General features: G+C 39.8%; 1 protein-coding gene across 1 annotated transcript in view; it reads right to left on the bottom strand.

The window, feature by feature from the left end:
* The window catches only part of LOC109987512 (phospholipid phosphatase-related protein type 4), a 28433-nt gene extending 15739 nt beyond the window's left edge, over window positions 1–12694 (bottom strand). The window contains exon 1 of the mRNA XM_020638616.3: window positions 12260–12694. Within this exon, the coding sequence (XP_020494272.2) occupies window positions 12260–12331 (72 nt within the window). The 5' untranslated portion in view covers window positions 12332–12694. The remainder of the gene's footprint in view (window positions 1–12259) is intronic.
* Between the last annotated feature and the right edge of the window lie 541 nt (window positions 12695–13235).

Genomic DNA, 13235 nt, shown 5'->3' with positions numbered 1-13235 from the left:
GGATGACTATTACAAAAAAAGGGTAATAGTCAAGTTCAAACTGACAACTGGTTTTATAACCTCCCATTACTGCCCACTATGATTAGTGATATGAGCTGTGTTATGGCTTCAAACAAAAACGTCCAGGTAAGCCACTGCTGAGCCTGAGTGGGTTTAACACACTATAAAAAAAATTTTTGAAAAGAAAAGAATTTGGATTCCAAATTCAACTTATGAATTTATTCGCAGAAGGCTTCTCAGCCAAAATGAAACTCAACAAAATAAAATAACCAAATCAGGTCGCGATCATATAAAGGCTATCTTAAGCTGCCGTTTGCGGTTGAAAAAAAACTGTCCCGCTTCCCACTCTCACCAGTTTCCCCCAGGTGTCATTGATCACCTTTAAATTACCAACTGATACGCAGTGGCTCTCCAAAGAGGGAGAAATAAGACACAAATAGTCCAAATCAATTCATACAAGCTAAAACCAAAATAAGCCTGAATAAACAATTGTAAAAACCCAAAATACTGAAATGGCCCAACTGAGTCAAGTAAAGGAGAGCTACAACTCAATAAAGGACTGAACTGTATATCTCTTGGAAGAACTTGCACATGCTCCTCAACATTTCTCATTGAGACTTGAGACACCGATGACTCCATATCAACCGGCAACACTGCTCTTCTGTTGTGTCAAAATTCCCCTCGCAAATATTTTTTTAAAGCCCCCCCCAGGCTCCGTGGCGTCCCATTAAAGTGTAACAGGAACAAGTGAAGTGCATGTGTAGGCAGAAAGCTGATTGTAATTGAAGGCAGTAAAGGTTCCACAGAGGACTGCAGTCAGATGCGCCAGTGGGAGCTGAATGTGGCCTGCAGCATCACAGGCTTTATCATGCAGCTTAATACCCTGATTCACTGGTACACAGTGGCAGGCTTGCTGCTCGCTCAGCTAATGCTAAGTAGAGCAGCGTGACGGAGAAGGGCCCCACTAGGAGCCCAATACACGGGGATCTCTTCAAGTCAGCGCTCTCCTGCTGGGAGCTGAGCCACTTATACACACATTCAACCGCACAGAGGGCCTCTGTTTGCTGACTTCCTTGCTTTTGTCTGTCTTGATGTTCCTGCCAGGGGTTACTCACTTACAACACTAGTTTTCTTGTCTTGCCACCGTGCCGTTCTACCACAGTCATTCCTTACAAAGACAATGTTTGATTCTTGTTATGTGCAAAGCAATTTATTCAACATTATTGGTAACCTCCGGGAAATAAGGACATTTGGAGCAATGGAGAAACATTCGATTATCGGCAAAGGGAAGGCAAAGAAAGAAAGAATGAAAGGGTTTGGCTGATAATGGTAAATGGAATTGAGCTTATCCTGCTTTTTTTTAGTCTTCTGACTATTTAAAGCGCTTTTTACACTGCAGGTCAAATCCACCCATTCACACACTTTTGGCAGAGGCTCCTTTGTGAAGTGTGCATCAGTAAGAATTTATCCGAATCACACACACTCACTCACACACCACTGACTTGGCAGTGGGAGTAATTTGGGGATCAGCCAAGGACACCTCAGCATGTGATTGCAGGAGCTGGGGATCGAACCCACGACTTTCTGGTTGACTCTACTACTGAACCCCAGCCACCCCGATATTGCCAGTGATTTTCCTTGAGGCCAGCATGGAACCCTCTACCATTATCATGCCATGATTTATCCCTTCCTTCTTATCCAATCATAATCGTTCTTATTTGATTTACTGTAGAACTTACTGTTTAATGTCGTGTTATGTATGTCTGTATGTCATCATCTGTGAAGCGGGAACATCAGATTAAAACAAACGAAGCATGTCACAGAGTGCCCCTGGGTTAGGGTTGGACCTGCTGACAGTGCAGAAACAATCACACTGGACTGCAGCACAGACAGATGTTATCAAAGATAATCAGCATCTGGTTTGGAAGTGGTTCTGACACATTCACTCGGTCATTACTCAAGCAGAGCGATTCATATCCATCCAGACTCAAGTTGCGCTTCAATGCCCTCCACTTCTATCCAGCTCATTGTTCCTTCAAAGTAAATGTTTGGCTCTGTGGTTAAAACGAGACTTATACTGTGGCTTTTTTTTTCGAACGCCATGCTTTTGCTTCCACATTGTCTGGGTATGACAAAAAAATGGAGCTCAGCGTAAGGAAGAAGGAAGACTTGGTTATATTCTCTCACACATTCATTCAATTTTCTTCATTCAACCCACTCCCTCTTTATCACTTCCTCGGTCTCCCTGCTCTGTTGATCAGCTGATCAGGAGTGTTTACTCATTAATTAATAATCCAACCCAACTCTGCCACAACATCCCTCAGCCAATCATCCTGCTGCGTTCAAATTTTAAAACCTGTTGTCTCTCTTTCAAAGTCAGTTTGTCATTTCAGTGCGATCGCTGCGACCCTCCTCCGCCCGAGTCACCTTCATTCCTGCTCAGCAGGGTTCAGATACAGACTCAGAAAGCCACTCCTCATCACATCCTGCATTCTTCTATCACCACCACCACCAGTGTCTAGTCTCCATAGGGGGGTATCCTATCCTGCTGTCGGCCTCACTACCCCTCCGAGTACATGAAGTCATCGTGATGGAGTCTAATCCCCAAAGATTTTGCACATTTATTTCCTATATTGTTAAATAAATAGCTGTTCACTCTTCTCCTGATTGAACTGACATTATTAAAGTGACTAACAATTTCAAATTGATTTGGAGCAAGTCTGATTCAGTCTGTCGGTTAGTGTTTGCAGGAGATATAAACGTTAAGTGTTTGATGTGCAAAGAGTTTTATTTGAAGTGTTTAGAACCAACATTTTTGATATTTGCATCTGACAATGGTGACATCACTTCTGTGCTGCCAGGGGGACTGATCTAAATGGACTTAAATGTATTCTGAGGTCCAAATGAATTGATAAAGAGCTGTTCATGTGTGTCTTATCATCAGATTGTGTTATCAGCAGTAAGATATATTAGTGACATTATCATAGCATACTTTTGACATTATTCCCTTATAGGCAACTTAAATAGAGGCAAACACCTGTAAAACTTAGATGAGTAACTGCTTTAGCTCTATGTAAATTGAAAAAAGTGAGACAATTACAATATGTATATTAAGTGGACATCTGTAAAAATTCAGACTACTGAGAAAGGTGAGGATTTAAATAATAAAATGCCCCAGAATCTCATATTTTCCCAACACATTCTCACAAAAATGTTTACAGTCCTGAGAGTCAAAGTGGCTAAAGAAAGACTGAAAAGGATATCTGAAGAATGGGCCCAATATTGAAGGTGAAAATGAACAATAATCTGACATGTGTTGGACACCAGCTGCTGGAGGAAGATATTGAATCTTTGAGTATACCTGACATTTCATACCTGCAGAAAACAAAATGTAATTCTGCCAAATAGAAAGTTAAAAAGGAGTTAAAAGACATCTTATACTTAATTCCATTTCTATCATTCATTTAAATATGCTTCTATAGTATCTTGAATAGACAACTTAATGCGTGACGCCATTCTCATGCAGGAATTATATTGGTGTAGGTTCTTTATTGAAACCAGCTCATGCAGCCCCCCCCTCCACTGCTCCACACTGTCCCCCTCCCCCCTCTCTAAGGTCTGTTTCCTGGCTTACTGTCAGCCTCCCTCACCTCTCGTCCAGCATCTCAGCTCGTGGAAATGAGAAATATAGGTCAGTGGCATCAGCATCAGCACCCGCACTGCTCATGCTCTGCAGATGAAGCCGCTCTTAGAGGAACACTCTCAATACTTCAAAGGAGATTTCTGCAGGATATTTGATGTCATATCCTGTTATTTCGAAAGTGCCGTGTGATTCAAGCAAGCCAACAGCAGTTCATCTTATTTGAAATACTTGAATCTCCCCACACATTCTTGCCATTTCCTTTAATTTGTTGTTGAGAAAAAACTCATTTCATCGCAAAAATGACGAGGGTACAGAAAGCAATTAACTCACTATCTCAGCAAAGTTGTGTGCTGTGCAGTTTAGAAAGAAGATAGCAACATTAGACTATCGTTAAATCTTTCCCACACAGAGTAGGTTAGCATAGTGTGGATGAGTTCTGAAAGCGTTCTTTGGAAGGAAACAGTTCTCATGTGCTAACAATGGCAACGCCTAAGCGGTGTGATGTCAGTCAGTTCATCACACTGCCTTTCCAACATTTAGGTAAAAAATGTGAATCAATTAATCCTGGAAAAATTGTGGAGGACTGGGTATGAATAATTGGTCCCTTATGCAAGATTTTTGGGATGAGGTAACCTGTTGAGCTACAGTGGAGTACTGTTCCCACTGGGCCTGTCATCTATAAGTATCTTAACACTTCCATGACAGTAAGACATCGCTAACAGGCTGAATTGCTGTTTTACGTTCAAAACACTTAAGTGTTGCGTATAAGCCTATAGCTGCCACACCACTTCAGCAAATAAGAGCCACTTACACTGAGACTCTTGGAACCTGATGGCCTTGTTAGAAAATCGTGGGTTAGAACAACGGATACAGAAAGCTTTTTTAGAAGATGATGCTCACACCCACATTCGATCGCTGATTGGGTCTCTTCTGTCATGACGTATCCTTCCCTGATTTGTCACACCAGTATTATATCACCCTTCTTCCGGAAGAAAACTATTATCATTAGTCTTGGCAAGTAGCTGTTTTTTTTTTTTTTTCCAACATGAAAAATCACAGCATTTGCATTTCATAATGCCACATTTACATGCTTAGGAGAGAATTGAATTGATTCTGTGGCTGTGGGCTATATGAGCCATATGGAGTGCTGCTATTGTCGTGATTAAACCTGTGCCTATTTTTAATGTGTTAAACCAGTACACAGATATCCAGAGAGAACGTAAAGAAGTCATTCGTTATGTGCTTCAGGCATGTTGGTGGACAAAGTTTAGTGTGTGCATAATAATGTCTGTCACTAACAATCTGGCAACAAGATGTTCTAAAGATGTGCAAAGAAATGCTAATTTCTACTTTAAAAAAATTAGAATTTGGGGGGGTGCAGTGGTTGGTGCATGGCCCCATGTATGGAGGCTGTGGTCCCCGGGTTCGAATCCGACCTGTGGCTCCTTTCTCGCACCTCATTCCCCTCTCTCTCTCTCTCTTTCCCTGATTTCCGACTCTATCCACTGTCCTATCTCTACAATAAAGGTACGAAGAGCCCAAAAATAAATCTTAAAAAAATAAAATGGAGAATTCAGAATTCTGTGTTCATATCAATGCACCACAGAACCTGTAGTAGGAGTTCATGAAATGATTTTTTTTTTTTTCAAGATCAAGTAAAACAACAACCCTTTCATTTACACTGCATGAAGCGGTACACCAAAACGCATGTTACCACATAACAACAAAATGTAATACATTCTAACAAACACATTTCTACGCAAATGGCTTAGAAAAATTCTTGCTCCTCATTGGACAAACCATTCAGTTTAATAACCCCATGACCTTTACTATACCTACAGGACAAACACTACACTTCACATTTTCAGTCCCCCTGACACTATCTCTGCAGTGCAGAAGTGTGTTTTGATTTTCTGCACCTTCTTCGTTGGGTGTTTAAATTTGGATAACATCCTCAGCTTTCTGCCATGCAACACTCCTCTGAAAGTTTTTCCTCACAATAATCCTTCTACGGGCTCCCAAATGTTCCTGGCGGGCCCTTAGTGATTACAGAGATGAGAGAACAGGAAAGAGACAGTACATTTTGAATAATAGATGTGTGAAATGGAAAGCAGGCTCCAGTGGGCTTTAGCTGGCAGTTATTTTTGGTAAGTGTTGGGCCAACTGAAAAGACAGAAAGTTTTCCCAGTGACAGCGTCCAAATGGTAAAAATTCAAATCTCTCATTCTGAAATAAATTGCTCTATGGATTGCACTTTGTCAACACAAGGAAAAAACAATGATTCAACAAAATTATTTCTATTTTAAACAGCCAAAAAAAGCTTGCCATTTTGAAATCCCCCCCCAAGGTGCAGGAAAGGAGCTTTCCCTGTCCAGCCAATATGCTCCACACAAATGACCTAAACAATACACACTTCATGGAGGAACATACGCAAGTCTGAACAGATGATAGTCCTGCTGCTGCACAGATCCCTGCTTCAGACAGCTGCCCTCTGTAACATGGCCTCTGTCAGGATAGGTAGGAAGGAGCCATGTCATAAACTGTCAAAATCCTTTTGTACGTCTAAAATAAACTGTAAAAAAAAAAAAAGAAATATGATAACTGGTGGCAGTTAAGTTAAGAAAGGAGTGCAAATCAGTAGAATTCATCCCTTGGAAATGAAGAGCAGCAACAGTGTGACAGAAAATTAAAGAGTAAAGAGCAAGTTCCAATGTGAACTTAAAGGTACGTGACTTTTGATCTGGTAGATGTCGCACTTTATCAGTCCCTCATAACAAAACAAACTCCCTCCCAGAGCTGAGAACAACAAACCACATGGAGTTTGACTTCACTTTTTTTGATAATAGTATCTAGTAGCTGTAACTAGTTACTGGCCAATGTGGTTACTTACTAGTTTTTCAGAGGATCTCATTGTTCTGATTTAAACACAGCACAGATAACCAGTAGCCTCCAGCTGTACTTTTGAAGACAGCATGGTCGCTGTTGGAGTTGGAGATGACAGAGAAATAACAGAAGCAACTTCAACTGAACTGAGAAAAATCTGCGTGTTTCACAGTGGCACAATTTGACCACTGTCTTTAGATTAGATATTCTGTTTACCTGTAATTCTGGATATTTTTTTCAAATATGCATGGTCATTGAAATATGAATTGAATAATAAAGATGTTTCATATTTTGAATACTGCCATTTTCTAAGTCGAGGATGATTGCGCAATGGAACATATACACTGACATAGACAGTGCTGAAATAAATGATTGAGTCTGACATTGAATCAAATGGTGTCCTTTAATATGATAAAATGTTTAATGTAATTGTGGATTGAGTGATTCTTGACTATCCCTGTTTCGAGAACTGAACATCTGTGTGACTGACCGGCTTATGAACAATCTTAATGATTATACTGACAGTGATGAGGGACTGATGGTTCATATGGCAAAGAGAGCAGTCAGAGTGAAGGAAAGGCAGAGAAATAAATCACAGAGCAGAATGACTTAATGATTCTTACGCTCCCTTTCTCTGAGAAGCTTCTCCTCTGGGGAGAGCTCAGCTCAGCAGAGATGCTCCATTGCCCTACATCTTCTAACTCTCACAGCCAACCTCCTCTCTATGTCTCATGCTCTTTGTCTCGCATTCATTCCCTCACTTTCTGTCACATGCAAAGAACCAATCTGTGTCACATATTGTACTGTTCTGTATCACAACTAGCCCCTTTTCTATAGTTCTTACTATATTTTTTTGTTTGTTTTGTCCTTCAAATTTCCCTCTGTTTGTCTGCCTGCCCTGGGATGGTCCTATTTTTTTCAATAGCAGATGTAATGCTGAGTGTTTTAGATCAATGCAAAAAAAAAAAAATGAAGAAACATTGCAAAAGCTGGAATGTATTTTTCAGGCTTTAGTTCCACCTTGACAGGACGGAGCTTTCACTCATACAAAAAACCATACCATGAAGAAAACTTTTTATAGTGATCTTGCTCACTGCCTCCCCAATTAAAGAAGAGACATTCCTGGACCAAAAATGTTGTTAAATGATTTTGTTTAGCTGCCTCTACATCACTTAGCTTCAAATATTTAAGTCAATGTGTCAAAAATGAATCTGAATATGAACCATTTAACAAAGTTTCTGGAGATGGCTGTTCGACACGAGGCTGGTTTCTGCTTCGTTATGGAAGTTTTTCCATACCACTGTTACTTTGCTAAATGTTGCTTTAGTGCTCATAATGGATTAATGGTTTGGGTTTTTGTAGACCCAATTATTAGTGAGGTGTTTTCCTGTTCTTTTGTGTCTTAAGATAACATTTGTTATGAATTGGCGCTATGCTTCGCTACTCTACTCTAGACCAGTGGTTCTCAACTGGTGGGTCGCGGGGCCATTTTCAATGGGTTGTGAATGTGTGCCTGGAAGAAAAATGCTGTCAAAAAGTCTATGAAGCTTTGTTTTAAGCAATGAATGATTTAAAAAATCGAAGAAATTTGGGTCGCTATTTTTCATGAAGGAGTAGTTGGTGGGTCCTGAGGATCAACCACTTGAGAACCACTGCTTTAGACAAATCAACCCCCAATGCGTTGCAATTAATTAAAAAAATACATGCGATACTATCAAAAGTTACTTCCCCTCTCAGAAAGTCTCTCCATTTATCCACAGACCTTACTGTCAGCACTCACAGTGGCTGCAAAACTGTTGTAGTTGGTTGAAGCTAAAAAGGCTAAGCAACCTGTAGCTCCAACCTGAAAGGGAGATTGATCTTCATTAGATGAATCTGACACATTCAGTAAACAGCTGCAGTCTCATATACCTGATCAGCTACTGTCTGAACATGAGGCTCCTGATTCAAAACTTCAACATTGATCTGCTCTCTATTAAAGACTCACTGAAACGCCTAGAGCTGACCTTTTCTAGAAGAACAACATACTCTTTATTCTTATCAAGGCAAATGGCCATGTCCATGCCTACAGTTATGCATGTGATTTCATCTTTGTTTTTTTTTTCCAGTTTTAAATAACAGTTTTTCAGCCTTCCCCATGCTACCATTTGTTCCACTTTGGACGACAATCAGCCTGGGGCTCCACTAACTGCACTTCAGCACACAGTCCACACTAGAAGTATAGCTGTCAGCCTGTGTTGGGGAACAGATCATATCTGTAGTTTCTCTAAACGCCACATCGGGAATTAAAATCATCTATAACTGTGACATAATTGATTACCAGCGATGGCATTACCATAGTTATATTGCAGCCTCTTACATTACTTCATTGTATTCTTCCTATTCTATTCAGTCAAGCTTAAGTAATAGAGAGGTATACACTTTATGTACTGGGAAGAACCCAGTAAATCAAGCTACAAAACATTATAAAACGTGCCTCATATCACTCTAGAAATAGTTTGAAAACAGGTTATCACTTGTTTACCCATACAAAAACCCCACAGAGCAATATTACTTTTCATTAGGAGGGAATTTGTATGGCCAATTGATGAATGTGCCAATGAAGTCCAACCTTCATTGTTGCGGATTTTCTAACTAAGTAATGGTTTAGGGTCAAAATACATTAGTGACCTCCTGATTAATTACGAACCATCCAGACCGCTCAGGTCGTCTGGGACAGGTCTGCTCTCTGTCCTCAGAGTCAGAACCAAACATGGAGAAGCAGCGTTCAGTTTCTATGCTCCTCATATCTGGAACAAACTCCCAGAAAACTGCAGGTCTGCTGAAACTCTCAGCTCTTTTAAATGGAGGCTGAAGACTCACCTGTTTACAGCTGCCTTTCATTAAACAATTTTAATACGATTTTAAACTTTAACTCTGCACTGTAACTTTTAACTCTTTTTATATTTTTACTTCAATTAATTTCATTTTAATTGTTTTTATGTGAACATATGTTCAGATTTAATAATTTCAGTGATTTTTAAATTTTCTATTTTAATGTTTCTTTTCTTTCCTCTGTCATGATGCTTTTGGTGTCTTGTGTGAAGCACATTGAATTGCCTTGTTGTTGAAATGTGCTATAGAAATAAACTTGCCTTGCATTGCCTTAATTGTGAAGGAGGAAAACATTTATATGTCTAAGTTTGAATGAAGTTTGTGTTAATGAATTCTGTGGCTGTAGTTAAAGGGGTATTCTGTCTCTTTCTGACAGAGAGGGGAAGATGAGAAATGATTAAATAACTCAGCAGTAAGTGTAGGTACTTGTGTACAGTGTAGCAACTATCAAGCCATGATATCTTATTTTTATGACGAAGAGTACGGTATTTTACCTGCTCATTGGTGTGTTTGAATTGGTGAGAAACAAATAAATAATGATTGATTGATTTACAGCTAAATGTATTTCCCAATGACTCCAGAGGGCTGGAAAACTTCAAGACAGCTTGAAATATGAATAGTCAAGCCAATTGAGCAAAATATGACTTATCCTGGCTTCAGTCTTTCTACTGCAGGGCAAAACTACAAATAGCTGGCTCCTAAAATTCATATGTACTGTACTTATACAGCACTTTTATAGTTTTCTGACTAAGCAAAGCATTTTTTTTTACATGACATGTTACATTAACCTAATCACACATTCATACACTGATGGCAGAGGATGCTATGTAAAGTGCCCCTTCAGTATGAACTAATTCCATTCATCCACATTCACAGCCTGCTGGCTATGCCACCTGGAGCAACTTAGGGTTCAGTGTATTGCCCAAGGGCACTATGACAAGTTGACTGCAGGGGCTGATTCCACACAAATTTCCCTAATTCCCTTTGTCATTTCTATCCAACACTTACTTCTGAAACAACGTATGGCCATATGGTGGAAGCAAAAGATTCAACTAAAGTTCTCAGTTTCTTGAAGCCATGCTGGGACCGGAATGCAACACAACCTTGTCTTGATGAATTCAGGTTTTAAGGGGAAGGTCACAGAAACCTTCTGTTAAGGAATAGGCTGGATGGATTTGTAGCACAAGTAAAAAATAGGAGCATCATTGCGAAATAGAAAAAAACATGAACATTAATGCTTTATATCTTTTAACCGAACTCAACCACCTCTGCATAAAAAAAACCTTATTTGTTTTTTATTTATGATGTGAAAATCAGGCTCAGCTAAGAATCTTTACTGTCTATAACATCAATTCTACATTTCATCCTTAAAAAAATGCACCATCAGCAACAAACCTATGAGTTTCTGTGAAAAAAAACCTGAGATGTAAACTGTAATTTCAAAGCTTATTGTATTGTTTGATTTTTAAAGAAGAGAAATAGTAAACCGCTCAAAACATTTTTTTGTGCAACCAGTGTTGGGCTGTGAATAACAGCTTACTCGTTATAACAGGCTGCGTTATATTTAGATCAGCTTTTTACCCCTTGATCTTAAGCTATAAGCATAAAGAATTCATATGGCAGGTGAAGAGCAATAAGTTATGCAGGGGTAAATCTCCCTGTGGAGGACGCATACATCCTGATTGACAGACTCTTACCTCCTCCACACATTGTTGGACATGGCTGATAAGAGGGCCGGATGAAATTGTGATGAACGGATCACCACCTCAGCTTTTTGCAAACCAGCCACTGACAACACACTCTGGGAATGAGCCTGAGTCTGACTAATTATATGCACAAGTGTTGTAGTTCACCGAGTAGAATTTACTTTCAGCATTGACCTAGTTTAAACGCTTCCTGCTGTTCATAAAAATGGAGGGTAAAAAAAAAAAAAAAAAACCCTTTAGTGAACAGCATGCTTTCGCAATTTCAAAAGCTCAAGGCTGAATTTCTTTTTCAGGCATGTTAATTGTAGTGAGAGTGCATTGGAATGTAAATGAAAGGATTAAGAAAATACAAAAACAAAATCAAGGGAATTCCCTGTCAAAGTCACTACTGTAAAAGAGTCAATGAGCCTGACGCTGTAATTCCAACAGCATCCATCATACAGTATACAGGCTACTCTATAATATATGATGCCAGTTTGATTGAGGAGCCACAGGCCAGTGGTGAATTAGAGCATGCATAAAGTGCACAGCAGGGGAACGAGTGACAGTCACCACAAGCTGCATGCAATCTGTGGTCAAGTCTTTGACATCATCAGGCCATTTGAATTACTCCCCAAAAAGCTTTCAAAACGATGTTCAAACAATATTTATAAATTAATAACAAAGGAGTCTGATTTGTTGGGAATTCACTTATTCCCTATTCCAAGTCCATGGTGGCTTACCTTCCTGCCCCCATGACTCTATTTTAAAGCTGCTCATGAGTGAAACGTCAGCTTTCCATGTGTGCAATATGCCTAGTGTCTGTAGAATAACAGTATTTGCAAGTCTGTGCATCAGTGTTTAAGACGTGATAATTCACGGGAACACACAAAACAAACAAAACAGTATACAAAATGATGCAATGCACATGATGAGAACAGGTGACTTCGTTTGACAGGTGGAAAAAAAATGCAAATTTCTTTCGCTAAAAAAACGGGTATAATACTATATGCATTCCTTTTACCTACATATTAAAATTGTACCAGCAAATCGTCATCTTCATACAGGTTTACGTGATAGCCAGTTATGCACGACCACATCGTGATACATCCTTACTATGCGGTATCGTCTGATGGGGATGCCGAATCGCTCTGCACATGAAGCATCAACCTACCTCTACAAAGTAGAAGCAGGGCAGCAGGCTGACGCTGTCTTTGGTCAGGATCCCCTTGTCTCTCGCAGACATGGTCGGGCCTCAGAATATCCAAACAGATCCAAGATGTGATGAGGGAAGAATCGCTTGAGATCTCCAGGCGTCCTGCCGGGATCAGGAGCGCTCCATGCCGCTGTGTGGAGGAAGACGCGCGGGACAACAGCCGGAACAGTATCCAGCCCAGACTCCAGACACCGGGGCCTTTAATCACTGCTGGTGAGAAACCCTGGGCTTGGTTCTGTGCATGTCTCCCGATGAGCTGTCAGGTGGAGAACCGAGACTCACCGACGGAGGGAGGGAGGAGGAGGAGAGTGAGCGCATGCGCACTGGGGTAGGAGGCATTTGACAGCATACGGCTTCGCCTGCTGACACAATGGATGATGGATGAGACTGACTCTGCAAGCAAACATGTCAGCTTTACAAAAAAAAAAGATATATATATATATATATATATATATATATATATATATATATATAAAAACAACCAAAATATATAGGATAGGGCTTTATAAACACCATCGTGGTTTTCTTGGTGATTGATAAGCTGCAGTGATTAGTACAAGATCACAAAGGTTCCCCACTGCATTCCTTCCATGTTCAATAGTGAGACCATCAGCACCTAAATGAATAAAGGGCACATTTTGACATCGAATCACATGAAAATTGTTGTTTGATTCCAACCAGACTTAAATTTTAAGTATTTGTGTATGCATCCTAATACTCTCTTCTTTTTTTTAACCTGATTAAGTTAGCTCTACACCTGAGATAGGTGTAACTTTTATTACTGGAGACAGTGAACTTTACACCACTCAAATAAAATCAAAACACAATGGGTCAATCATGACTTTGTTAACTCTTTCAGCAAAAGATAGTGACTAAAAAGGCATTTTTTTTATAAACTGAAAATTGTTTGCAATTATTACCGTAACCCTTGGGT

Source organism: Labrus bergylta, chromosome 20 (assembly GCF_963930695.1).
Source record: "Labrus bergylta chromosome 20, fLabBer1.1, whole genome shotgun sequence".
NCBI lineage: Eukaryota > Metazoa > Chordata > Actinopteri > Labriformes > Labridae > Labrus > Labrus bergylta.
The sequence above is the reverse complement of the archived record's forward strand: the minus strand, read 5'-3'. Positions and strand labels throughout refer to the sequence as shown.